At 42.6% G+C, this 24,972-nt stretch overlaps 1 protein-coding gene across 4 annotated transcripts in view; it reads left to right on the top strand.

Annotated features, from left to right (window-relative positions):
• Positions 1-5,002, top strand: part of SERINC5 (serine incorporator 5) — a 70,508-nt gene extending 65,506 nt beyond the window's left edge. For all 4 annotated transcript variants that reach the window (XM_056541579.1, XM_056541583.1, XM_056541581.1 and 1 more), the window contains exons 10-12: positions 481-520; positions 1,683-1,827; positions 2,057-5,002. In XM_056541579.1, coding sequence (XP_056397554.1) covers positions 481-520; positions 1,683-1,827; positions 2,057-2,207 — 336 coding nt within the window. In that variant the 3' untranslated portion in view covers positions 2,208-5,002. The remainder of the gene's footprint in view (positions 1-480; positions 521-1,682; positions 1,828-2,056) is intronic.
• The last annotated feature ends 19,970 nt before the right edge of the window (positions 5,003-24,972 follow it).

Consider the following 24,972-nt stretch of genomic DNA (forward strand, 5'->3'; position numbering starts at 1 on the left):
CCTACAGACAGCCCTATCCTTCCTTCCTCAGGGAACTGGCAGAGCACCCATCCTAATAAGGGTAACCTCTAGCCTGTACTCACCTTCAAAGATGGCCAGCACTAGCCCTTTTCACTCAGAGAACCATTAGGGCACTCACCCTTACTAGGCGCGACCCCTCCTCTGCACTAACCTACACTCACCTTGCCTGAGCCCTTACATGCTCACAATGTGTTTCATTTAACACTCTGGAAACCTCAGGAGTTGATTCATGTAATATACAAAGTGTTTAAAAAGGGTAACAATAAAAAACCATAGTGATCTTGGTACTAAATGGCACAGTTGTACCCCTCACTAAGTTACTATATGACAATTCCTGTGTTATACCAAAAGAAAAAAGAAAAATTGCACAAATATTTGAGACATAGCAGGTAAAACAACATGGACATGGTGTAATGTGTACAAGACACAATCTAATGTTCTGCATTGTTTTGTTCATAGGTGACACGTTGCTGTTTTTGCTGTGGAACCAGTCAAGAAGGTAAAAATCTTTACAATGCAAACCTAGTACAAACGCCCATTGATAACCCATTGCTGGTCTGGCCCCATATTTCCTTGAAGCTGGAAAGTTTCCCCATTATGCCGCTTTTGGCTCTAACCAACAATTATGTATTTGTTAATTTCGTTGACTAATCATTTTCATCATAGACAACTACACTTTTTCAGCGACTAGAACCTAATAAAAGTTATGATGACTAAAACTACAACTAAAATCTATTGGCATTTTAGTCAAGTGACCAAATCTAGAGTAAAATGTTAGGTAGAGAATATATGGGAAGAGATCCCATCAGAACTAATCTTTTTGTCTGTATTTAATGTTCAAACTTTAAAGGATAAGTCTCGTGGTGAAAAACGTATCCCCTATCCACTGGATAGGGGATAAGTTTTAGATCACGGGGGATCGGACAGCTGAGGCCCCCCGCAATCTTTTGTACAAAGCCCCCTCCGGGAGTGGCATGTCATGACCATGCACGAAGCAGGGGCCACCACCACCCCCCTACATATAGCTCTATGGAAGAGCCAAAGATAGCCGAACAGCTGTGGAGATAATGGAGTTTGTAGCTGTTTTTCTTCTGGAGGAGAAATAAGGTTTCAGAATGGTACTAGAATGTCGCTGGCACTGCACAATCCTAGTATATGTATCTGCCAAACAGTCAACCACTAGATGCAGTAAACAGTCACTATCCCTGGTATACTGCATGACAGTGCTCTATGGAGATGACTGAGCTGTTGGCACTCATCATTTCTTACAGGTTTTCTTTATTCAGGGAAGTGTGGGGTCAGACATACAGGTGCGTTCCACAGGGTAACTAAGAGAGCAACGACGTGAAACATCATTGCTCTCTTACTTTTTTTGCTGTATTTGAGTCTTTTTTTTTCTTCTAGAATTTGCATTACAATTTAACTAAACCAAATAGATTTTAGAGTTTTTTTGGTAGATTTAGTTTTGGTCTACTAGAATCCTATGACAGTCGACAAAAACTAGACTAAACAATTCAGATTAATAAAATGTGAGTAAAACTAAATGAACAAGACCATGAACAAATTGAAATAAAAAATTGCTGTAAAAATTAACACTGCAGTTTATGTTTAATTTACAAATTTCGATTTGGAAAAAGAAAATTATATATATATTTTAACAGACCAAGAGGAAAGAGTTGAAGCAAGGGGAGGACAGAAGGTGGCTTATGATGAGGAGATAAAGACGTTGTACAGCTATTGCGGCTTCCACGTCATCTTCTTCCTCGGTACTTTCTACATGATGATGACCATCACCAACTGGTTCCAGTGAGTATTCGGACATTACCTGCAACTTTTCAGCTATTTCTCAAACTATGATGTTTTATGATGTAGTAGTAATTTATCATTGTAAATGAATAGTCCATAGTTGTGTGCTGCCCCCTCCTTCCTGCACTTGTCTCTACCGAGGGCAGAAGAGAGCGGTCTTCCTCTACTACTACCGATCCTGTTACTCTTAGGCTGGTTGTCTCAGCTTATTTTATTTTGGTTCCAACAGTTACTACCACGCTGATATAGAAAAGTTATTTGTTGGGAGCTGGTCCCCATTCTGGGTCAAGATGTCGTGCTGCTGGGTGTGTGTGGCGATCTACCTTTGGACTTTACTGGCTCCCGTGTGCTGTTCATCTGGCGGAGGATACGTAGTATAAATTTACCATCTAGCTTAATGACTTCTCATCTGTTACACTATCTTAATCCAGATGTGACCATGCATCTGTTTTAATGTTGTTGTTGTTGTTTTTTTTTATTATTTTATGCTTTTTCCCTATTGTGCAGGACACAAAAGTTTTAAATCAACAATAAAGGGATTCTTAGAGCCGTGTTCTGTTAGCGTGTGGAAGAACATACACACCAATGTCACCTCTGTTGTCAGATTATCTGTGTCCTTGTCTTTTACTTTTATATCTCTGGAACAGTTTATCTTAATGTCTTACATTTGGTGCTGTTACCTAAATTTTTTTTTTTACTACTTAACATAATTCTTTATGAATAGGGCTAGATAGTTATAGATTCTGCCATATTGTGCAATGCATAGCAAAGGAAATGATCGCAGTCAGAGGAACTGTAATGAAATGGGTTAGGGGCTTCTTACTGTAAAGTAGGATTGTTTTGTTCTGTTCCAATGGGATTCTTTACTAGTCAAAGTTTTTGTCCACTAGAACTTTCAATATTTATTCAGTTTCAGATCTATTCCTTAATGTTCAGAACATATCCTCTACCCTTGACTTTAAAAATTTAACTTTTTGTATGTATTTGTACTTTTGTCTCTTCTATCATCTCCACTTATAATTAAATACTGTACATTTTAAAGAGAATTAGTTAGCTGATATTTACACCATCAGATAGGTGACAGGATGACAGGATCAGACATATCTTTGTTTGTGTTGAATGGTTTGCCACAATTTATAATTTTTTCCCTTATGTTTAAGTGTCAAGGAGGTTGGGACTAAGCAGCTTATGTGCCGCAACATCACTCCCCTCCTGCGTCCCCATCCCAAACTGATTGATTGATGTACAGCACCAATCCCTGTCTCCAAATCTCTTGCTGTGGCACTTAAAGGGGTTATCAAGGATTATAAAACCATAGCTGATTAGGTTGTGTGTGTGTGTGTGGTATTACAATTCTGCTCAATTCACTTCAATTGAACTGAGCTGAAATATCGGACACAAACTGAAGACAAGAGTGGTGCTGTTCGTGAAAGATGGCAGCTATGGCTTTCCACTCCTGGAGAACTCCATTAAGCAGCTCAGCTCCTCCTCTTATAAAATGATGATTTCTTTCTCTGGCTCAAGTTAAAAGTTGTGGGAAACCCAACAACAAAGGTATGTTTGTATTGTCACCTATGTGACAGCGTCTGCTGATTATATCATTAATATAAGCTAGCAGATTCAGTTCAAAGCAAACCTCTTTGCAGATTGTAGGGTATAAAGTAAGGGCTTGGCTGTTTAGGGATTTTGACCCTAAATCAATACATACCTCTCATTAGTTAAAGCGTTTATCCAGCTATTAAAAACTTGTATCTCCAGAACAGGGCCTGAGTATTCTGGCCCCTACCTACCGAGACATAGTTGTCTCAGCAGTGATGGCCCGCTCAGTGCCGTCACTGCCGACATGAGTACATTTCAGAAGGTGGGGCTGGAGGGTTTATCAAGAAGAGTCAGGCCTTGTCCTCTGGACACCGAGATATCCGAGTTTGGCTAAGTTTCCACTTGTTTTTTTTTTCTGGCAGTTTTTGAGCCGAAGTCAGAAGTGTATTCAAAAGGAATAGGACATATAAAGGAAGGACTTACACTTCTCCTCCCTTATGGATCCACTTCTGACTTTGGCTTAAAAACTGCAGTGGCAGTTTTCCAAAAACTGCCAGAAAACAAACCAAGCGGAAACTTAGCCTTTAAAAGCAAATTAGGCTTTGGAGTCCACTGGGCATTTCCCTTGACTGCTATAGCCTAATATAGGTCGGCCCCTGCACAAGGTGGTCACTCCCCTCACAGAGCAGCATTTTTTCTTTCTGTCCCTAGTAGAAGTCCAGCCTCGCAACTGATGCCAAAACTGTCACAAAAATCTGAAGTATTTTAAAGCGTCCCTGTCATTTAAAAAAAAAACTCATCATGTGAAAAGTTTTGATTGAGCGGGGTCTCGGAGCTGAGACCCCCACCGATCAGGAAAATGGGCACAGATAAGAGCTATTATAATGGGCCGCAGTGAAGAAGTGAAGCCGACCGATCAAAACTTTGGACATGTCTCTGTGACATTTCAGAAAGTCTTTTTTTTTTTTTAAACGACAGGGACACTTTAAGTCACCTTTAGTGAGAATTAAAGGGTTAGCATAAATTGTCTGTTCATTGTGCAAATGTATATTAAATTTAGTTAAATTTAATATTCGTGATAAATCTAACTATCTGCTAAGCCATCGGGGTTATTTTTGGGGCAAAATGCATTTTAACTTTTGGCCAATTCTTTACTTTCTTGAGTCAAATAACCAAGTGATGTGGTTGCTGTTTGTTATGTAATGTCTACTTATACTAAGGGCTGTGGGGACATTTATCATTAGGTGTCTATTGTAGACACAGATCTACCCCTTTACACTGCCTGTCTAATTTACACTCTTGCTCAAAATTTATATTTCACATAATCAGCTCTACCATACACCGTGATTTAGAATTCCACTTGTAAAGTTCTATAAAAAAATGATGCAAAAAAACACGCAAAAATCGGAATTGCACAAAAAAGATTGTGCAATATAGACAGTGAAAACAGTGTATATATAATGATAAATGATCCCCTATGAGTGTATATGTAAAACACAACTGGGTTCTGCTCGACTGTTATTCGTATCTAATGTGACAATAGTGTGTTGTTCAGTTCTGTTTGCAAATTTTGAGCCCAAATTGTCCTCAAACCTCAAGGACCTATGAAAAATGATCATGTACTTTTTTTTTTTTACACAATAGAGACAAATGTCTGATAGGCTGCTTTGGTGTGTGTTACATATGCATTGTCTGCATCAGTGTTTCCCAGCCAGTGTGCCTACAGCTGTTGCAAAACTACAACTCCCAGCATGCCTGGACAGCCGAAGGCAACAGTTGGAGACGCACTAGTTGGGACACACTTGGGTACATGGATAGAAACCAAGGCCTATTACTAGATCAAACCCTCCAAACAAACCTCTAACATATAAAAAAAAAAATGTACATATATATATATATACTTTAGACTGGACAAATTTAAACGTGCAATTCACTGTTTACTGTTCTGCTATCTGTGGTAACAAAGATTCTATATGACTAGAGAGCGATGACCTTTTTTTCATATTTTACCATTTCGTATTATATTTTTTATTTGTTATAGTTCAATTGTATGTTGGAGTATATAGAGAGAAGCAGCTTTATAAAGACCATATAGTATATTCTATAGTAATATAAACTATATAAAGGCTATGCATAAAGGACTGTACATAAAAATGCCAAAAACTTTTTTTACTTTGTTGAAGCTGTGAATCTTCCAGAGCCATTAAACAGCAGCTTTATGTTTTTTTCCCAATTGTTGTGACTATACTAATTTAAAGTGGATCTGTCCAGTCTTCTATCTGAGCACAGTGGAGGATAGAGGGGGAGATGCTGAGCTCGGGGATATATAGTTTTCTATGACTTGACTATGTGTTTTCATGAAAAAGATTGTAAAATGCTGCAAGAACTGGGGGAAGCATGTGAGTCCTGCCCCCCCCCCCCCCCCCCCCCCCCCCCCACACACACACACACACAGCAAGTCTGCGAGTCCTGCTTTCCTGCCCAAGTACAGAGCAAGCCTGATAGTCCTGCTCCCCCCCCCCCAAATATGAGCAAGCCTGTGAGTCCTGCTTCCTCCACCCAAGTACAGAGGAAGCCTATGAGTCCTTCTTCTCTGCCCACATTCAAAGCAAGCATGTGAGTCCTACACCCCAAACTCAGAGCAAGCCTGAGATTCCTGCTTCCCACGCACAGGGCAAGCCTGAGAGTCCTGTATCACCAACCACACACAGTATAAGCCTTTGAGTCCTAAATTTCCCCTCTAACACACAGCAAAGGACAGCTTTACTACTCTCAGTTTGAATACATGTAGTGCTATTCTTCACTGTGTGGGAAGGTAAGCAGTACTCACAGGCTCACTCTGTATGGGGTCGGGGTAAGCAGGACTCACAGGCTTGCTTTGTATGTGGTTGGGGTAAGCAGGACTCACAGGCTTGCTTTGTATGTGGTCGGGGTGAGCAGGACTCACAGGCTTACTCTGTATGGGGTCGGGGTAAGCACGACTCACAGGCTCACTCTGTATGGGGCCGGGGTAAGCAGGACTCTCAGGCTCACTCTGTATGGGGCCGGGGTAAGCAGGACTCACAGGTTCACTCTTTATGGGGCCGGGGTAAGCAGGACTCACAGGCTCACTCTGTATGGGGCCGGGGTAAGCAGGACTCACAGGTTCACTCTTTATGGGGCCGGGGTAAGCAGGACTCACAGGCTCACTCTGTATGGGGTAGAGTAAGCAGGACTCATAGGCTCGCTCTATATATGGTCTGGGTAAGCAGGACTCACAAGGCTCACTCTGTATGGGGTTGGGGTAAGCAGGACTCGCAGGCTCACTCTGTATATGGTCTGGGTAAGCAGGACTCACAGGCTCACTCTGTATGGGGTTGGGGTAAGCAGGACTCACAGGCTCACTCTGTATGGGGTAGAGTAAGCAGGGCTCATAGGCTCGCTCTATATATGGTCTGGATAAGCAGGACTCACAAGGCTCACTCTGTATGGGGTTGGGGTAAGCAGGACTCGCAGGCTCACTCTGTATATGGTCTGGGTAAGCAGGACTCACAGGCTCACTCTGTATGGGGTCGGGGTAAGCAGGATTCACAGGCTCACTCTGTATGGGGTAGAGTAAGCAGGACTCATAGGCTCGCTCTATATATGGTCTGGGTAAGCAGGACTCGCAGGCTCACTCTGTATATGGTCTGGGTAAGCTGGACTCACAGGCTCACTCTGTATGGGGTAGAGTAAGCAGGACTCATAGGCTCGCTCTATATATGGTCTGGGTAAGCAGGACTCACAGGCTCACTCTGTATATGGTCTGGGTAAGCAGGACTCACAGGCTCACTCTGTATGGGGATGGGGTAAGCAGGACTCACAGGCTCGCTCTGTTTATGGTCTGGGTAAGCAGGACTCACAGGTTCACTTTTTACATGAAAATACAAAATCAGATAATAGAAAACTAAATATCTCTGAGCTCCGCATCTCCTGCTCTATACTACACTGCCCTCCGACTGGGTAACCTTGGAGATCTGGCAGATCAGTTATTTGTGATTTATTTTACTTAAAGGGGTGCACTGCCCTTAGACATATTATGCCCTTTACAAAGGATAGGGCATAAGATCTCAGATCGCAGGGGATCCAACTCCTGGGCCCCCCTGCGATCTCCAGGCCGGAACCGTGGCATTTTGTCACGCCATGCCCCCTCCATTCATGTTTATGGGAGGGGCGACGGCCGGACCACCGCAATCTGACATCTTATCCCCTACCCTTTGGATAGCGGAGTACCCCTTTAAGGGGACAGTGTGATTTTTAGCAATGCACATATCTACAAATTGGAACTACCTGTCATTGAATGAAGAAGGTCTTGGCACGGACAAGACCAAACACCGGATGCGGGCGCAACCTCTGCCGCCCCTTCCCCACATACCCTATGCAGTTTATTAAATGTCTAAATATCTATTAAAAAAAATATTAAACTGGATAGAGAGCCCCTTTTCAATTCTTGCTGATGTTTTCTGTGAATCGATGTTGCTTGTTGTGCTATAGCTCTATGCTGGGAACAGTTCCTTATCCTGTCGTCCGCATATACTGGAAGCTGTCACGTAAATAATGCCAGGCCGCGGGAATGTTTCCTATTCATTATGCTGTAAATTCGCTCTAGTTACTAGCCATGTCCTGGTAATTTTATCATGAGCTGTGAAACAAATCTCCATCTGTCATATCTCCCGTATGGAAGACGTCGCCACCGCTGCCCGAGATCAGATTTTATTCAATTGTACGGAGATTATCCAATCTGCACGCACGGTGGATGTCTTTAGTGCTGTCATATTGTATATTGAGAAAGGCAGACGACACATCACATGTCTATGGGGGAGATTTATCAAAACCTTTGCAAAGGAAAAGTTCCCCATAGCAACCAATCACATCCCTTCTTTCATTTTTAACAAGGCCTCTGCAAAATGAAAGAAGCAATCTGATTGGTTGCTATGGGCAACTCATTAACTTTTCCTCTGGACAGGTTTGGATAAATCTCCCTATATGTCTAGTAAGCCAGTGTTCATTGCGTTTCATATCTAGCGCCCCTGTTCCCCTTCCTTTTATATTTAGTATACTATAGGTGTGTTATCTCTAGCTATCTTTGCTACCTTATTACAAACTCTGGCCCAGATTTATCAAAGAATGTCTATGGTAGAGTTAATTTCCCCACGTTTATTTGGGTGGTGGGTGTGACTAGCGTGAATCTTATTTATCAAGAAGGTTCAGCAGGATGATGAATTTTGCGCAGTTCTGCTGTGGTGGGAAAAGCTCTACCACATACACTTTTTTCTAGACGCTTGTGAGGGAGGGAAGTAGACACTTTCCCGGGTCCTGAATTTGGCAGGTTTGGTGTTTTTATTTACTTTCACAGAGCTGCCGGGACATTTTTACTTGCATTTTAGACCTACATTCAAATTTGATTGCGGTGTCTAAGGGGTTAAAGCCGGGCATTACCGTGATCGGTGATGTCTGGCATTAGAGATGGGTCCTGGTGGTAGATAGCCGCCAGGACCACCCAGCTATGACCCGCGCTAAGCTCCTGAGCTTGTGTCATAGAAGGGGAGTGGGAAGCTGTCGTCCACAAGAGGTTAAAGGTTGAATTGCGGAAGGTAGAAGTGATTTTCACGCCTACTGGTAGGTGGTGTAGCTTTGCGCCTAAAAAAAGTACCTTTGCGCACAAAATAGCGACTTTTGACAAAAGTCGCAAATGATAAATACGTGACCACTGCATGGTCAAAAAGAAAAAGTTCTACGGGTAGGAAAAAAGAGTGAAACTGTCTATATCAAAAGACGCGTAAAAGTCGCTAAATATGCTGCTTGCGCCTGAACTGCGCCAAAACATAGACAAAAAAAATGCTCTAAAAGCAATGATAGATCTCCCCCTGTATGTCTGTGCGTTCTGCACTATTGCATCTTCTGTAACACAGGCCTCCAGCGGTTGCAAAACTACAACTCCCAGCATGCTCGGACAGCCGTTGGCTGTCCGAGCATGCTGGGAGTTGTAGTTTTGCAACCGCTGGAGGGCCACAGTTTGGAGACCTAGCCCGTCCTCAAAATGTAGCGTAACCCTATCCAGCTAATATCCATTGCAATGCATTTGCCGTGCTTGTTGTCTGTCTTCATTTAGGGTAGAATTGATTATAGTTATAAATGGATTCATAAGTGGATAAATGCTGATTTTTTTTATTTATTTTCAGAACTTCTTTAATATTTAGGGATAGTGATAAATCTATAGGTTCTACTGATAAAAAAAAATAAAATTAAAAAAAATAAGACTTAGTAGAGTGCAAGTTACACAGTTGTCTCAGCATAAGATGTGATATTAGGGGCCATTAGTTGGTTTGGTAAGACCTAAAAGGAGTAGTGCAGTGAAAAATAACTTCTTACATATCCAATTGCTAGATAAAGCTGGAAGAAGAGCGCACTCTTCTCCCGGCTCATTCGGGGTCCAGGCACTCAGACCCTGACTGATTAAAAAAACGTTTGACATGTCTCTACAACATGTCAAAGGTTTTTTTAAATTGACAGTGCCCATTTAAAGGAATTCTGTAGTGAAAGATAACTTATCCCCTATTCAAAGGATAGGGGATCATTTATAGATCGGAGGGGGGGTGGGGGGTCCGGCTGCTGGCCGCTCGGCTGCAATGGGAAATGGGCACTGTCACTTTAAAAAACTTTTGACATGCTGTAGAGACATGTCAAACTTTTTTTAATCGGTCAGGGTCTGAGTGCCTGGACCCCGACCTTTCGCAGGAAGGAGCCGGGAGAAGAGTGCGCTCTTCTTCCAGCTCTATCTAGCGATTGGACGGGGTCTGAACACTCAGGCTTACTGTAAGGTTTTCTAAGCATTTTTGTGTCCCGTTTCCCGCAGTTTTCTTGTTTCGTTCCTCTTTAGACTTGCCTGTACTTATGTCATGTCGTATTTCAGTATTGTTTATTCCTGTACATGTTGTTGCGTTTCCAGTGCCATCTGGTTTGTGTTACTCATCGGAGCTTTACTCGATATTGCATTTTTTGGCTTTTAATACAGGGGAATTCCACAAACATGCTTACACAAGTGACAAGTCGTACTTAAATCATTTTTTATTTTTAGTTTTTTTGCTAAATATTTAAAATCCCAAATTTAAATAAAGTGGTTGGAGAGTAGACATAATGGGTCTTTTTTTGTTTTTATTCTTAAAGGAGTAGTGTACTGCAGAATATTCCCATTCAGTTGTGCCCGGGTTGAAAAAAAATAGAAAACAAACCTTCATTCACCTTCCTATGTTCCTCCGGAAACACTGCTACAGTTGATCGGTCCTCCGGTCTCGTTTTCTTCCGTGTGCACCGATCGTCACACAGCACTTGGTCTATCACCGGTCGAGGCAGGACGTCGCTGCAGCCAGTGATAGGCTGAACGCCGCGTGACGATCGGTGCACACAGAAGAAGACGAGACCGGAGGACCGATCCGCTGTAGAAGCGCTCCGGGGGAATGCAGGAAGGTGAGTGAAAGTTTGTTTTCTCTTTTTATTTTTTTTTCAGCCCGGGCACAATGGAGGAGGAATAGTCTGCAATAGACTGCGCCTTTTAAACGGATACTGTCAGCATATGTTGTACATCTTGGAAAAACATTTAAAGCATACCTGTGATATCACAGAAATAAAAAATCATGCTTGTATAGGTTACTCACTAGGTCATGCAGATTCTTGACATTTCTTTTTATGTGTCTATATTCTGTATTTGGCTCACAAATCCCCCATTTTGCTGCTCACTCATTCTGACATCCACTGCTTAGGAAGGGTAGTGTCCAAGGCAAGCACTTAGCCTCCCCCTCACTCGCCATGCATTCAGTTCCTCCCGGAGTCTGCTGTGCTGGGTCTCTTCTCATCTAATCACTGTGTGCTGCTCTGTATCCCCCCTCCTCTCAGTTTTGATACTGCAGTCTGATAGGACAGGAGTGAGCACAGAGCGTACATCAGCTGGGACAAACTTGATGCTGCAGCTGACCAGTATTATGTTCTGGATGGTATGGGGACCCCTAGAAGTCATGATTTCTATAAAAAGCAGATAAAAACAATTTTATGAAGTATATTAGAAAGGTTATTGTTTCGCGAAGATGTACAACATATAAAAAAATGTTGATTCTGACAGTGCCCATTTAACCTTTGTGTTGCAGTATTAAAGTATACCTAAGCGTAGCCCATTTCATATTTCTATTCATCTGTACTGTATATAAATGAAAGCTCTGGGCACTTTTTATGGCCCGTAATCACCTTGATTAATTGAAACTTCTGCTCATTGGGGCAGGGCATGGGCCAACCAGATTTGTATGATCCAAACTTTCTCACCTCCTCTTCTTGTAGTAGTGATAATATGTGGCACCTTATTCTTTGTAATAAAATGTAGGCATAGCGTTGTAGATGTAGCGTTGTTGTTTTTCAGCTCATCATCTATATAGAGCTTGCATGTGCTTCCCTTATGCATGTCCCTTCCCTCCAGCCCTCAAACTCTGACCGGTTTAGGTTTCCTATTAGAATCTAATAAACAGACAATCGTTCTGCACTCACCGTAGTCTACCACTTCAGAAAAGGAGGCGTCATGGATCCAAGCAGGGTATAAACGGGGGCTCAGAGACTCTGTTTGGATCCATGACGCCTCCTTTTCTACAGTGGTGGACTGCGGTGAGTGCAGGACGATTGTTTTCTTTTTTTTATTAGTTATTGTTTTTTGCCTTCTTTATTTTCTGACCTTGCACCACCGCACCACCCTATGGACATTTCAGTAGCACTATTTCTCTTGGACATGTTTTCAGGTAATAGTGATTAGACTCTGGGCATGTAGTTCCTTTGGATCGGTGCCACCTCTTCTTCTTTATTGTTCTAATATATACACATTATTAATAGGAGAAAAGTCCAAATCTTATTTATTTTTATTTTTTTTCAAGCCTCAGATTTTTAAATATATATTTTTTTTTAGAAAAAAAAAATTAGATGCTAAAGATTTGAGTCATTTGGCTGAATTTTTGGCCTTTACTTTGTTACTTCTGTTCAACCTGTTTTAGGCCTTTACAAGGTATCTTTTCCATCAATTCAGATCTGTATAAGGGAGTCTGGAAAGCAGTATTCCTTGATATCTGTAGTGTGTTACAATTGATTTATTTCAATTCTGTAGTAACGATCAAATAGTATAGAGCAGTGGTTTTCAAACTGTGGACCTTCAGATGCTGCAAAACTACAACTCTCTGCATGTCCGGACAGCCAACGGTTGTCCTGGCATGCTGGGAGTTGTAGTTTTGTAACAGCTGGAGGTCCACAGTTTGGAGACCTAGGGTCTAGACTAGTGTTTCCCAACCGGTGTGCATCCAGTCGTTGCAAAACTGCAACTCCCAGCATGCCCGGACAGCCATTGGCATGCTGGGAGTTGTAGTTTTGCAACAGCTGGAGGTTCAGTTTGGAGACCTAGGGTCTAGATTAGTGTTTTCCGACTAATATGCATCCAATCGTTGCAAAACTGCAACTCCCAGCATGCCCGGACAGCCATTGGCTGTCCGGGCATGCTGGGAGTTGTAGTTTTGCAACAGCTTAAAGTCCACAGTTTGGAGACCTAGGGTTTAGACCACCATTCCCGACCAATGTTACTCAAGCTTTTGCAAAACTACAACTCTCAGCATGCCCGGACACTGATTTAAAGTAATAATTTACAACTTTTTGAACTGTCCTGCCAATGAGTATGAGAATTGACATTTTAGGGGATGTTCACAGCTTTGCAGTTTACTTATATAATGCAATCTGCAGTATCCTTAGAGCTGTATATATGGACGCGGCTGCACGTAGATTCGTTTAGTGCCACCAGACCCCGTAGCCATCCTCTAGGACAGTGGTCTTCAACCTGCGGACCTTCAGATATTGCAAAACTACAACTCCCAGCATGTCCGGACAGCCGTTGGCTGTCCGGGCATGCTGGGAGTTGTAGTTTTGCAACATCTGGAGGTCCGCAGGTTGAAGACCACTGCTCTAGGACAAAACTTCCTCAAACGCTACAATACAAATTTAGTGCAATGCTACTGCTATATTCTATACAATGCTACTGCTATAGTGTATGATAAGGCTGCCTGTACACGGCTCTGCTTCACTGTCTATGGTACTAGGAACGTGTGCTTCTACATAACATGACATAAGACTCATTTATTCCTATGGTAACATGTACAGACGTTCTCTTCCTGTTATCAGTTCTTAGATTTCCCGGAGAGACCATTCAGCTTCCTTGACATATTTGAACATACTCCAGGGGTATTTCCATCTGAGATGGCCTTTTGTAGACATTTGTTGTTGTTGTGGTTTTTTTTTTTTTTTAAAGCTAAAAACCATGTTTTTCCATAGACTTTTGGGAGGGAAGTTGTGTTAAAGAGGTACTCCGCCCCTAGACATTTTATCACCTATCCCAAGAATAGGGGATAAGATATCTGATCGTGGGGGGGCCCAGCGGCCGGACCCTGCGTTATCAGACATCCTATCCCCTATTCTTTGGATACGGGGGGAGATTTATCAAAACCTGTGCAAAGGAAAAGTTGCCCAGTTGCCCATAGCAACCAATCAGATCACTACTTTCAATTTGCAGAGGCCTTGTTAAAAATGAAAGAAGCGAGCTGATTGGTTGCTATGGGCAACTGGGCAATTTTTCCTCTGGACAGGTTTTGATAAATCTCCCCCAAGATGTTTAAGGGATAAGGTGTACCTCTTTAAACTCTCTATAGGTACCTAGGCACTGCATTTAAAAAAAAAGCCTAGTTAGAAGTCCTGATGTCAACCATGTTTTTGAGGGGGGGGGGGGGGGGAAATAGTTGTTTGCACTCCCTTTGCCTTTACATCCCTATAAAGTTAGTGAAGCTAAGACCCTGTTCACACTATGGAATTTCTGCATGGAATTGCCACAAGGAAATTCTGGGTAGATTCCGCTTGCCAGAGGCTCTTATTGATCTCAATGGGAATCTGCTGTAAAGTTCACACTACAGAAGTTCTGTAGTAGAGTTTGCCACAGATTCCTGATTCCAAAAATCTGACTGAAATTTCTATAAGAAATTAGTGCGAACAAGGCTAAGGCTAGGTTCAGGCTACGGAATTTCCGCCTGCAATTCCGCTTTGAAATTGCAGGTGGAAATTCCGCTTGCTAAAATTAAAATGCATAGTGTAGTGAATGGGTTTCTGTTCACAAATTCACACTTCGGAATTTGTGAAGCGGAATTGGTGAACGGAAAATCCGCTTGGAAATTTCCGCCTGAAGAAAGGCGTTGCTCTTTCTTCAGGCGGAAATCCGCGTGGAACACATTGCAGTCTATTGGAGACTTCAGACTGATTCAGTCAGCGCTGGCCGCACTCGGAATCTCCGGGCGGAAATTTTCTGCCCGGAGATTCCATAGTCTGAACCCAGCCTTAAAGGTGTGCGAGTAGTTCCAGGCCAGAATCCATGTGGACTCTGCCGTCCATTCCTGATGAGGATTTGTAAGCCACATTGTAGTAAAAAGGACATGTCACATGTTTGATTCGGATGCTTTGTCAATTCCACATTGGGTAGCATAGATGCGGATTAGCCCCAAAGAATAGGGCTAAACTGAAAGGAAAATTTTGCAGCAGAAATTTGATGATTTTGACTAAAATTTCAGATTTTTGATTCCACAAAAATTTTTTTTTTTAGATTGAAAAATCTTTTGTGTGAATATACCCTAATAGCTGAAGGGAACAAATGTATATGAAGCTATGGCATATTCTCAAACTACCATTTTACCGAATTTTTTATATTTATATTTTTTGCCCCTTTATGTATTTAAGAAGTTGTAACTTATAGTTTCAAGTATTACTTTTGAACATGTTTGTTTTTTAGGGGTTTTTCTTGGGTGGGAGATTTTGATAATTTATTTGCTTAAAAAAATTAAAGGGATGTTAAGTTTCGCAGAAAGTTTCTGGTATTTGTGGGCCAGTTCTCAGGCCTGAGCTCTAAGGCTTCTGTACAGAATGGATTATCTCAGGAAGTGGAACATCTCTCTTAAAGGGTACCTCTCATCAAATAAACTTTTGATATATTTTAGATTAATGAATGTTGAATAACTTTCCAATAGCATGTTAATGGAAAATATGCTTCTTTCTATTGTATTTTTCCCGATCAGTCCTGTCAGCAAGCATTTCTGACTCATGCTGGAGTCCTAAACACTCAGAGCTGCCAGCCTGCTTTGTTCACAGCCAAACAGGCTGTGAACAAAGCAGGCTGGCAGCTCTGAGTTTTCTCCTTTGTAAACAAAGCAGATTGGCAGCTCGTAGTGTTTAGGACTCCAGCATGAGTCTGAAATGCTTGCTGCCAGGACTGGTAGGGAGACCCCTAGTGGTCATTTCTTCAAAGTGGAAAATTAAATAGAAAGAAGCATATTTTTTAATAACATGCAATTGTAAAGTTATTCTGCATACATTAATCTATAATATATCAAAAGTTTTTTTGATGAGAGGTACCCTTTAATAGATTCTGATGGAAGGGAAGATATCCTGTATCGTGGGTAGAAAGAATAATATTTCATCTGAAGTTCAGTTGTCATTTCTGTGAAATCATAAAATGTATACAATGTTTCCTTTATAAAGTCTTTTTATATCCTTTTTAAACACTGTATTCTTAATAAAGTTTTCTTGCAAAAGTTACACTTGTAGCTGGTTTCATTTACGAAAATGTGACCACACGACAGAAAACTGCAACATGCAAACACCAGTGTATTCTTATTCTCATGGTCAAAAATTGGTAGTGTCCGCCAGTGATCTGGATAAACATCCACTTACTGGTCACCTGTGTGGGCCCAAATTAGGGTAAGAGGTATAATTTAGCCAAATGAGAAAAGCCACATAAATGGATACACAGACAAACTGGTACGAAGTCAATAATGTGCTGATCTGTTTATTTAGCAGAGCTACCCACTTTTTATACACTGGGTATATACTAGGTGTACGTCATGAATTGTATTGTTTTGGATACATACACAGCATTTGCTCATACGATAACAAGAAAACATCCCCCAGGCCTCATAATCATTGGCGGCACTCCCAAATTTAGAAGAGACTAATTGTTTCTTTTCTCAAGGTTGGCCTACCCCACATACAACCATATCTCATGGCCTTGCTCGTAGAATCCTTATTTTGCTGGTATGAAATCATCCAGTTACTATTAACTATTTTTAGTTTCATCATTTATTTAATAAGTATGAGTAGCTTTAGACTACGTAATAGACAAGGGGTTGGGGGTTCAGGCCACCCTGTCTCTGGCTGGGAGGTAGTAGCAACGTCCATAATGTCTGCCACAGCTCACAAAAACTGCCGAGTACCGACCATGGGGCTGGAGTCTTGATGTCACGCCCCGCCCCCGCTAGGCTAGTCTATAGGAGGGGGCATCACGCCCCCTCCCATCGACTTGCATAGTGGGGGCGGAGTTGTGACATCACGATTGCCTGAGGATGGACTGAAATCATCCAGTTACTATTAACTATTTAGTTTCATCATTTATTTAATAAGTATGAGTAGCTTGAGACTACGTAATAGACCAGGTTCAGGCCGCCATGTCTCTGGCTGGGAGGTAGTAACAACATCCATAATGTCTGCCACATTACTAAATACTTGTTTTGGGGCTTACACACCCTCTGTTGACCGATGAATTGGAAAGTAATATATCTAACCCATCAATGATGTCAACAAAGTAAGTTTGGTGGAGGTGCAGTCCTTGTAGGACCAGGTTTCCACACAGGTTTTTTTTCTGGTCTTTTTTGGAAAACTGCCACTGCAGTTTTTGAGCCAAAGTCAGAAGTGGATCCAGTAGGAAGAAGAGGTATAAGTTCTTTTATAATTCCCATTCCTTTTGAATACACTTCTGGCTTTGGCTCAAACTGCAGTGGCAGTATTCCAAAAAACGCCAGAGAAAAACAGTGGAAACCTATCCTAACGCCTTCTTTCAGCTGCTTCCAATGCTCCTATTTAGTGTGTGATAATTATCAAAGGGATTTTATTATTTACTGGTTTATGCTCTGTACACACCACCATGCATCATCCAAATTGTGTTTGCGCAATGCAGCCACAACGCTGTGTTGTCTTGAGCGACTTCTCGATTGGATTCTGTGGGATAGAAAAAGGTAAGGAACAAGTGGATTGTCACTGAATTATCAGTTGTAGTTTGTGGTGGAACATGGCAGTGAGTTTACACTTCCCCGGCAGCATCTCAGGGAAACTGAAGGCACACCAGAAAGTCACACTCATTGTAGACGCTCTATCATTGCAGGTTTCCCTAAGGCACGTTCTCACATGCAGAATCTGCAGCAAAAGTCACACATGTGAACGTACTCTAATGGGGTAATTGAGAGTGTGTTTTCTGCAAAGTCTTTCATGTTGGTGGTGGTCTTGTGTGCACATCCTTGACCCCTTCTTCCTCAGCCCTCTCAAGATACTGGCACTATACTACCTATACACATGGGTGGGTGATCATGAACTACAGCATGGAAGCTTTCAAATGACCTTCCAAGCTAGTTCTCCTCCAGAAGACGGGCCAGCTTTCAAGTGTCGCCTATCTTTTCCTTCTAAAGGAGAATGGATTTGCTTATTGTTTTCCCCAGGGAGCCTTGCATGGCCTATAAGGGTTTCTTCACACTGAGGAATTAGAGAGAAACTCTGCTTACTTATTCCACTCCAATTTATCCTTAAAGGGGTACTCCGGCCCTAAGACATCTTATCCCCCATCCAAAGGATAGGGGAAAAGATGTCTGGCCGCTGGCGACCCCCGCAATCTTGCATTTGACTCCCACCTCTTTGAGCTGCACGCCGCCAGCTCACAAACTGCCGGGTGCTGACCATGGGGCCGAAGCCAAACGGGGGCGGAGTCTTGATGTCACGCCCCGCCCTCGTTATGCAAGTCTATGGGAGGGGGTGTCACGCCCCCTCCCATAGACTTGCATAGGGGGTGACGTCACACGGGGGACTTCGGCCGGAGTACCCCTTTAAATGAAAGTTTCATTGACTTCAATGGACTTTCCGCTGCCCTGTTCACAATGAGGAATTTCTACTAGCAGAATTCTGATGCTGAATTCTATTTTGCTTGAGGATGGAGCATATTCATTTTTCAGGCAGAATCCTCAGCTAATGTGCAAATTCCGTGCAAACTACGTGCACAATGTCCACAGAAGGGGATGAAATGGCAAAACTCCAGATTTTCCTGACCTGAAATTATTCCTCTTCAATTCCGCTCCAATTCCTGTGAACATACCCTAAGACTAACTACACCAGCTTGGTAGTCTCCCCAAGGAAACACAATAACACTCCAAGGCCTAATGACCTTCCAGTGATATCTGAGGTGCCATTTTATCTGAGCTGTTTTTAACAGCATTAAATAATATGCTTTACTATATGCACACAATGAACACCTTCAGACCCTATTCTGTGTATGGGACAGGTTTCTAAGTGTACTCTGTGACCTGTGCATAATTCATTCTACAGGGAGGGGAGGCTGAGCTTTCATTGTTTACTGGTGTCGCCAATACTGTAATGCTGTAGTGATCACTTTCCAACAGCCTGCTCTTAATCTTAACAGATAGATTAGGGAATCTAAAATAAGTTCTAGGCTTAGTGGTGAAAATGAAAACTGCAAGATTTCAGGATTATGTTATAATATATAAAGTAAAATTGGAAAATCGCAAAAAAAATTCTTAAAGTTTTTCCGTTTTGCACTCTTGTTTTTTTCCTCCTCACCTTCTAAAATCATACCACTTTCAGTTTGCCACCTACAGACCTATATAAGGGCTTGTTTTATGCGCTACCAATTGTACTTTGTAATGACATCAGTCCTTTCACCACAAAATCTATAGCGAAACCAAAATTATTTGCGGGACACAATTGAAAAAACAAACGCCATTTTGTAATTTTTAGCGGCCTCTTTTTCTATACAGTGCACTTTTTGGTAATATTGACACTTATGTTTATTCTGTAGGTCCATACGATTATAAGGATACCTAATTTATGTAGGTTTTATTTTATTTTAGGACTTTAAAAAATTATAACTACATGCACCAAAAATAGCATGTTTAAAATTGTCATCTTCCGAACCCTATAACTTTAAAAATTTTCTGGTCTGTAGTTTTTATCGGTACCATTTTTGTTTTGATGGGACTTTTTGATCGCTTTTTATAAATTTTTTTAGGGTTTACAAAATGACCAAAAATATGCAATTTTGGACTTTTTACATATACACCATTGACTGTGCGGTCTAATTAGCACTATATTTTTATAGTTCAGACATTTTCGCACGTGGCAATACCATATGTTTGTTTATTTTTGTTTACATTTTATTTATTTTTTTAAATAGGAACAGGGGATGATTCAAACTTTTATTAGGAAAGGGGTTAAATCACATGTATTTTAAACTTTTTTTTTTACACCATTTTTTTTTGTCCCCATAGTGGACTATTACATGTAATCTTCTGATTGCAGGGGAGCAGGCGCAGGGCATAGAGGTACGACCTGCGTCGTTAAGAGGTTAAAAATATATTTTTAGGGTCTATTCACTCAGGCAGGATTTCAAGCTGTGTTCAGTCATTCAGTTTACATTGAAATCTGCAGCAGAAAATCCTGTGCATCAAATCTGCACAGAATACTGTACATGTGAGTATACCATTAAAGTGTACCTGTCATTTGCAAAAACTTTTCATCCAATGTAGATAATAACTTGCCCTGCTTTTCCTCAGTGTACAGAGCCCTGCTAGTCCTCACTGCACAGAGCCCTGCTTGTCCTCAGTGCACAGAGCCCTGCTTGTCCTCAGTGTACAGAGCCCTGCTTGTCCTCAGTGTACAGAGCCCTGCTTGTCCTCAGTGTACAGAGCCCTGCTAGTCCTCAGTGCACAGAGCCCTGCTAGTCCTCAGTGCACAGAGCCCTTCTTGTCCTCAGTGCACAGAGCCCTGCTTGTCCTCAGTGCACAGAGCCCTGCTTGTCCTCAGTGCACAGAGCCCCGCTTGTCCTCAGTGCACAGAGCCCCGCTTGTCCTCAGTGTACAGAGCCCTGCTTGTCCTCAGTGTACAGAGCCCAGCTTGTCCTCAGTGTGCAGAACCCTGCTTGTCCTCAGTGTACAGAGCCCTGCTTGTCCTCAGTGTACAGAGCCCTGCTTTTCCTCAGTGTACAGAGCCTGTCTTGTCCTCAGTGTGCAGAGCCCTGCTTGTCCTCAGTGTACAGAACCCTGCTTGTCCTCAGTGTACAGAGCCCTGCTTGTCCTCCGTGTACAGAGCCCGTCTTGTCCTCAGTGTACAGAGCCCTGCTTGTCCTCAGTGTACAGAGCCCTGCTTGTCCTCAGTGCGCAGAACCCTGCTTGTCCTCAGTGCGCAGAGCCCTGCTTGTCGTCAGTGCGCAGAGCCCTGCTTGTCGTCAGTGCGCAGAGCCCTGCTTGTCGTCAGTGCCCAGAGCCCTGCTTGTCCTCAGTGTGCTGAGCCCTGCTTGTCCTCAGTGTACAGAGCCCTGCTTGTCCTCAGTGTACAGAGCCCTGCTTGTCCTCAGTGTACAGAGCCCTGCTTGTCCTCAGTGTACAGAGCCCTGCTTGTCCTCAGTGCACAGAGCTCCGCTTGTCCTCAGTGCACAGAGCCCTGCTCGTCCTCACTGCACAGAGCCCTGCTTGTCCTCACTGCACAGAACCCTGCTTGTCCTCAGTGCACGGAGCCCTGCTTGTCCTCAGTGTGCTGAGCCCTGCTTGTCCTCAGTGTACAGAGCCCTGCTTGTCCTCAGTGTACAGAGCCCTGCTTGTCCTCAGTGTACAGAGCCCTGCTTGTCCTCAGTGTACAGAGCCCTGCTTGTCCTCAGTGCACAGAGCTCCGCTTGTCCTCAGTGCACAGAGCCCTGCTCGTCCTCACTGCACAGAGCCCTGCTTGTCCTCACTGCACAGAACCCTGCTTGTCCTCAGTGCACGGAGCCCTGCTTGCCCTCAGTGCGCGGAGCCCTGCTTGTCCTCAGTGCGCGGAGCCCTGCTTGTCCTCAGTGCGCGGAGCCCTGCTTGTCCTCAGTGCGCGGAGCCCTGCTTGTCCTCAGTGCGCGGAGCCCTGCTTGTCCTCATTGCGCGGAGCCCTGCTTGTCCTCAGTGTGCAGAGCCCTGCTTGTCCTCAGTGTGCAGAGCCCTGCTTGTCCTCAGTGAGTGTCCTCACTTCCTTATTTTGTCCCGAGACACACAGGCAATAGCTGCAGGGGCCGCATTTTTTTCACCCAAAAACATACACATTTTTTACAAATGTATATTACAAATATACATATCATGTTTTTATCTACATATTATAAAAAGTTTTTGCAAATGGCAAAAAAAAAAAAATAGAATCAACTGATGCCAGAAAGTTGAACAGATTTGTAAATTACTTCTATCTAAAAATCTTAACCCTTCCAGTAGTTATCAGCTGCTGTATGCTACACAGGAAGTTGTGAAGTTCTTTCCAGTCTAACCACAGTGCTCCCTGCTGCTTCCTCTGTCCGTGTCAGGAACTGTCCAGCATAGGAGAGGTTTGCTATGGGAATTTGCTTCTTCTCTGAACAGTTCCTGACATGGACTGAGGTGTCAGCAGAGAGCACTGTGGTCAGACTGGAAAGAACTACACAACTTCCTCCGTAGCATACAGCAGTTGTTAAGTACTGGAAGGGTTAAGATTTTTATATAGAATTAATCTTAAAATCTGTTTAACTTTCTGGCACCAGTTGATTAGAAAAAAATTATTTTCCACCGGAGTATCCCTTTATTATGCCAATGAGCTGGCTTGATGAACTTGTGGTGCTCCCAAGCCTCAAAGTCCATTCCATATCCTCCTTCGTCTGGCCTGTGTAATGAATATGTATAATGTTTCCCCTGGGAAATCTCTCTTGTGAGAGGAGAGATTTCTCCTTACAGTGAGTACTGTGCATGCGCCACTTCCAGGGTACTTTCTTCTCATCAGTGTCACATACGCTACAAGCCTGTGCCAACGGGTTAGTGCAGGTGATGCTGATCCAAGATTCCATTTAAAGTCTCCCTCTTCAGGGTTTACCTGCACTGTCATACTGCAAGCAGCAGCGGTGCAAGGTACCGTAGGTACGAGTGCTGGTAAACAATAAAGAAGCTGCAGAGCATGTATAAGCGCCACTGGTAGGGATGATGGACGTCAGACCTTCGGCGATCTCTTAACTTATCAATAGGATAACCCCTTTAGGGTGCGTTTACACGGACAGGATCCTGCACAGGATTTGAAACTGCCGATTAGAAGCTGTGCTCACTCATTTAGTTTACAGTGAAATCTACAGCAAAAACTCCTGTACATCAAAATTGCATACATGTGAAAGTACCCTTAAAGTGAATAAGGGACTGAACTTATATTTGGAAATCTGCAAATGTATTTTTAGGCCTCTGCCAGTCATTTTTTGGGCTGCTGCGGTATACTGGAGAACTGAAATAAATGTAAGTCTGGAGTTCTTTTAAATTCTCCATTCTGTTGAAATCTCATGTTAAACTATCCTTGTGGGTGTAGATGCTTTTTATTTAGGTTACACTTGTCTGGAGATAGTTGTGGTGTCCAATACAACCTAGATTAAAGGAAACAGAACAAAATGCAGCCTGTTCTTTAAATGGAAACCCCTCATCAGTTTGTGGTTCCCGCCGCCTGCCGTGCTTACAGAGGAGTATATACAGATCTATAATTTAGTGTCCCCTGAAATAACCACAGCATACAGCAGATCAGAGTCTTCCCAGAATCATATAGCGCTATAGTAGAATATTCCAGGATGAAAAGTCTCAGCTAACGTGGCTGCTGGATGTATGTGTACACAGAATAGAACTTAACTGCACCTAAAATGGATCAAAATTGTACGTTTTAAACCCTTAATAAATACTATAAATATCAATTTCTAGGTGTGTCCTTACTGTGTTGCATACAGCTAAATCAGTGCCCCCTGCAATTATCTAGAAACCAGAGACCACATAGATATTATTTAGTCCGTAGTAAAAATATTTTAGGTGTGTCCATATAAACCTGTGTATATAGAAGGATTAATATGTCTAGGGCAACTGTGGGAGGTGATGGTGGAAAGGTGAAAGGGACAGCGCACCAGGACCTTCGCCACTGTCAAAACTATGTGCACCCCTCCATAAACTCCCACCATGAAAACCTATGACGTTTATCTGTAACTGCACTGTGGTATAGTTTACACATCTATTATATGGCAGTATAATGTTCTGTATGATGGCATAGTACTATACTGTATAGCGGTACTATTTGAGTAGTATTACTGAGGATACTGCCACACTTAGCACAGAGGACACAATAATCTCTGCTTCTAAAGTTACTCCTTTACCCTGCCATCTTTTATACGGACCTCTTAAAACCCATGCACACACAGGAAGAAGCCCGTGTGGATGTTGAATTGGTCATTTTCTAGATGATAAATATTAGGTTTAGGACCCCACGACTCACTAGAATGGGTTTCCTAACCGCTTAGTTGTTCCCATAACTCCTGTAGCTCCCTTGAAGGGGAACAGAGGACTCCTAAACACTTATTGGTGATTGTGCAGGTCCCAGCAGTGGGCAACTTGGTCCAAATTCTATATTCTTTACAAAGAGAGGCCCAGATTTATTAATGTGTCTGTGCCACACTTTTAGCCATTTCCTAGCTGTTTTGGTATGACCAAGGTTAACATGGTTGACTGAAACGCGTCACTCTTTTGTCTCCACTGGTGTCCCTGTCTCCTGGATTGAAATAAAATAACAAGCTTTTAATTGATCAAGCCACACTGGACCGTTTCTCTTATATTTCTAGCTCTTTTTGCGGCTTTTGAGGCTTTTCACCGTATTTACTGGTCCAGTGCACCATTTGTGCGCCAAAATTCCTACATGTTCAACTTGCCAAAAGGGGGTGATATGGAAACTAAACATTTAATCCTTAAAGTACAGAATTTGTTAGAAAATAAGCTTAATTTGAGCTAAGGAGTTGATTCTAATTGGTACCAGTAGATGAGTGACCAAGGAATGACCAAGCTGTAAACTGAGGAATTTCTGGGAAATTGACCAAGAGCTGAGATAGCAAGCAGGTGTCCTCTGGTTAATTGTGATATATAATTGTATGACCTGTGACGTACACCTAGTATATACCCAGTGTATAAAAAGTGGGTAGCTCTGCTTAATATACAGATCAGTACATTATTGACTTCGTACCAGCTTGTCTGTGTATTCATTAATGTAGCTTTTCTCATTTGGCAAATTATACCTCATACCCTAATTTGGATCCACACAGGCGACCTGTAAGTGGATGTTTATCCAGATCAGGGGCATGTTTGTGGCTTGAAAGAGGGTTGTCTGGGAGCAGGACAGGTCTTACTTGTTCTGCTCCCCTTCGCTCACTTCTACCCCATCCTCATCTTAAAAGTAACCCTTCCAAGAGGAAGGGGCAAGTGCCAGTCACCATCATCACCAGTGGGTGCATTTGTGCAGCTATTGGTCTTTCTTTGTAGGCTTCACTGTGGTTTTGCCCACATGAGATGATGGTGACTGGCACCCACCCTAGTCACAATCATCTCATGTGGGCAAAACCACAGTGAAGCCTACAAAGGAAGACCAATAGCTGCACAA

The sequence above is a fragment of the Hyla sarda genome, chromosome 1, assembly GCF_029499605.1.
Source record: "Hyla sarda isolate aHylSar1 chromosome 1, aHylSar1.hap1, whole genome shotgun sequence".
In the NCBI taxonomy this organism is placed as follows: domain Eukaryota; kingdom Metazoa; phylum Chordata; class Amphibia; order Anura; family Hylidae; genus Hyla; species Hyla sarda.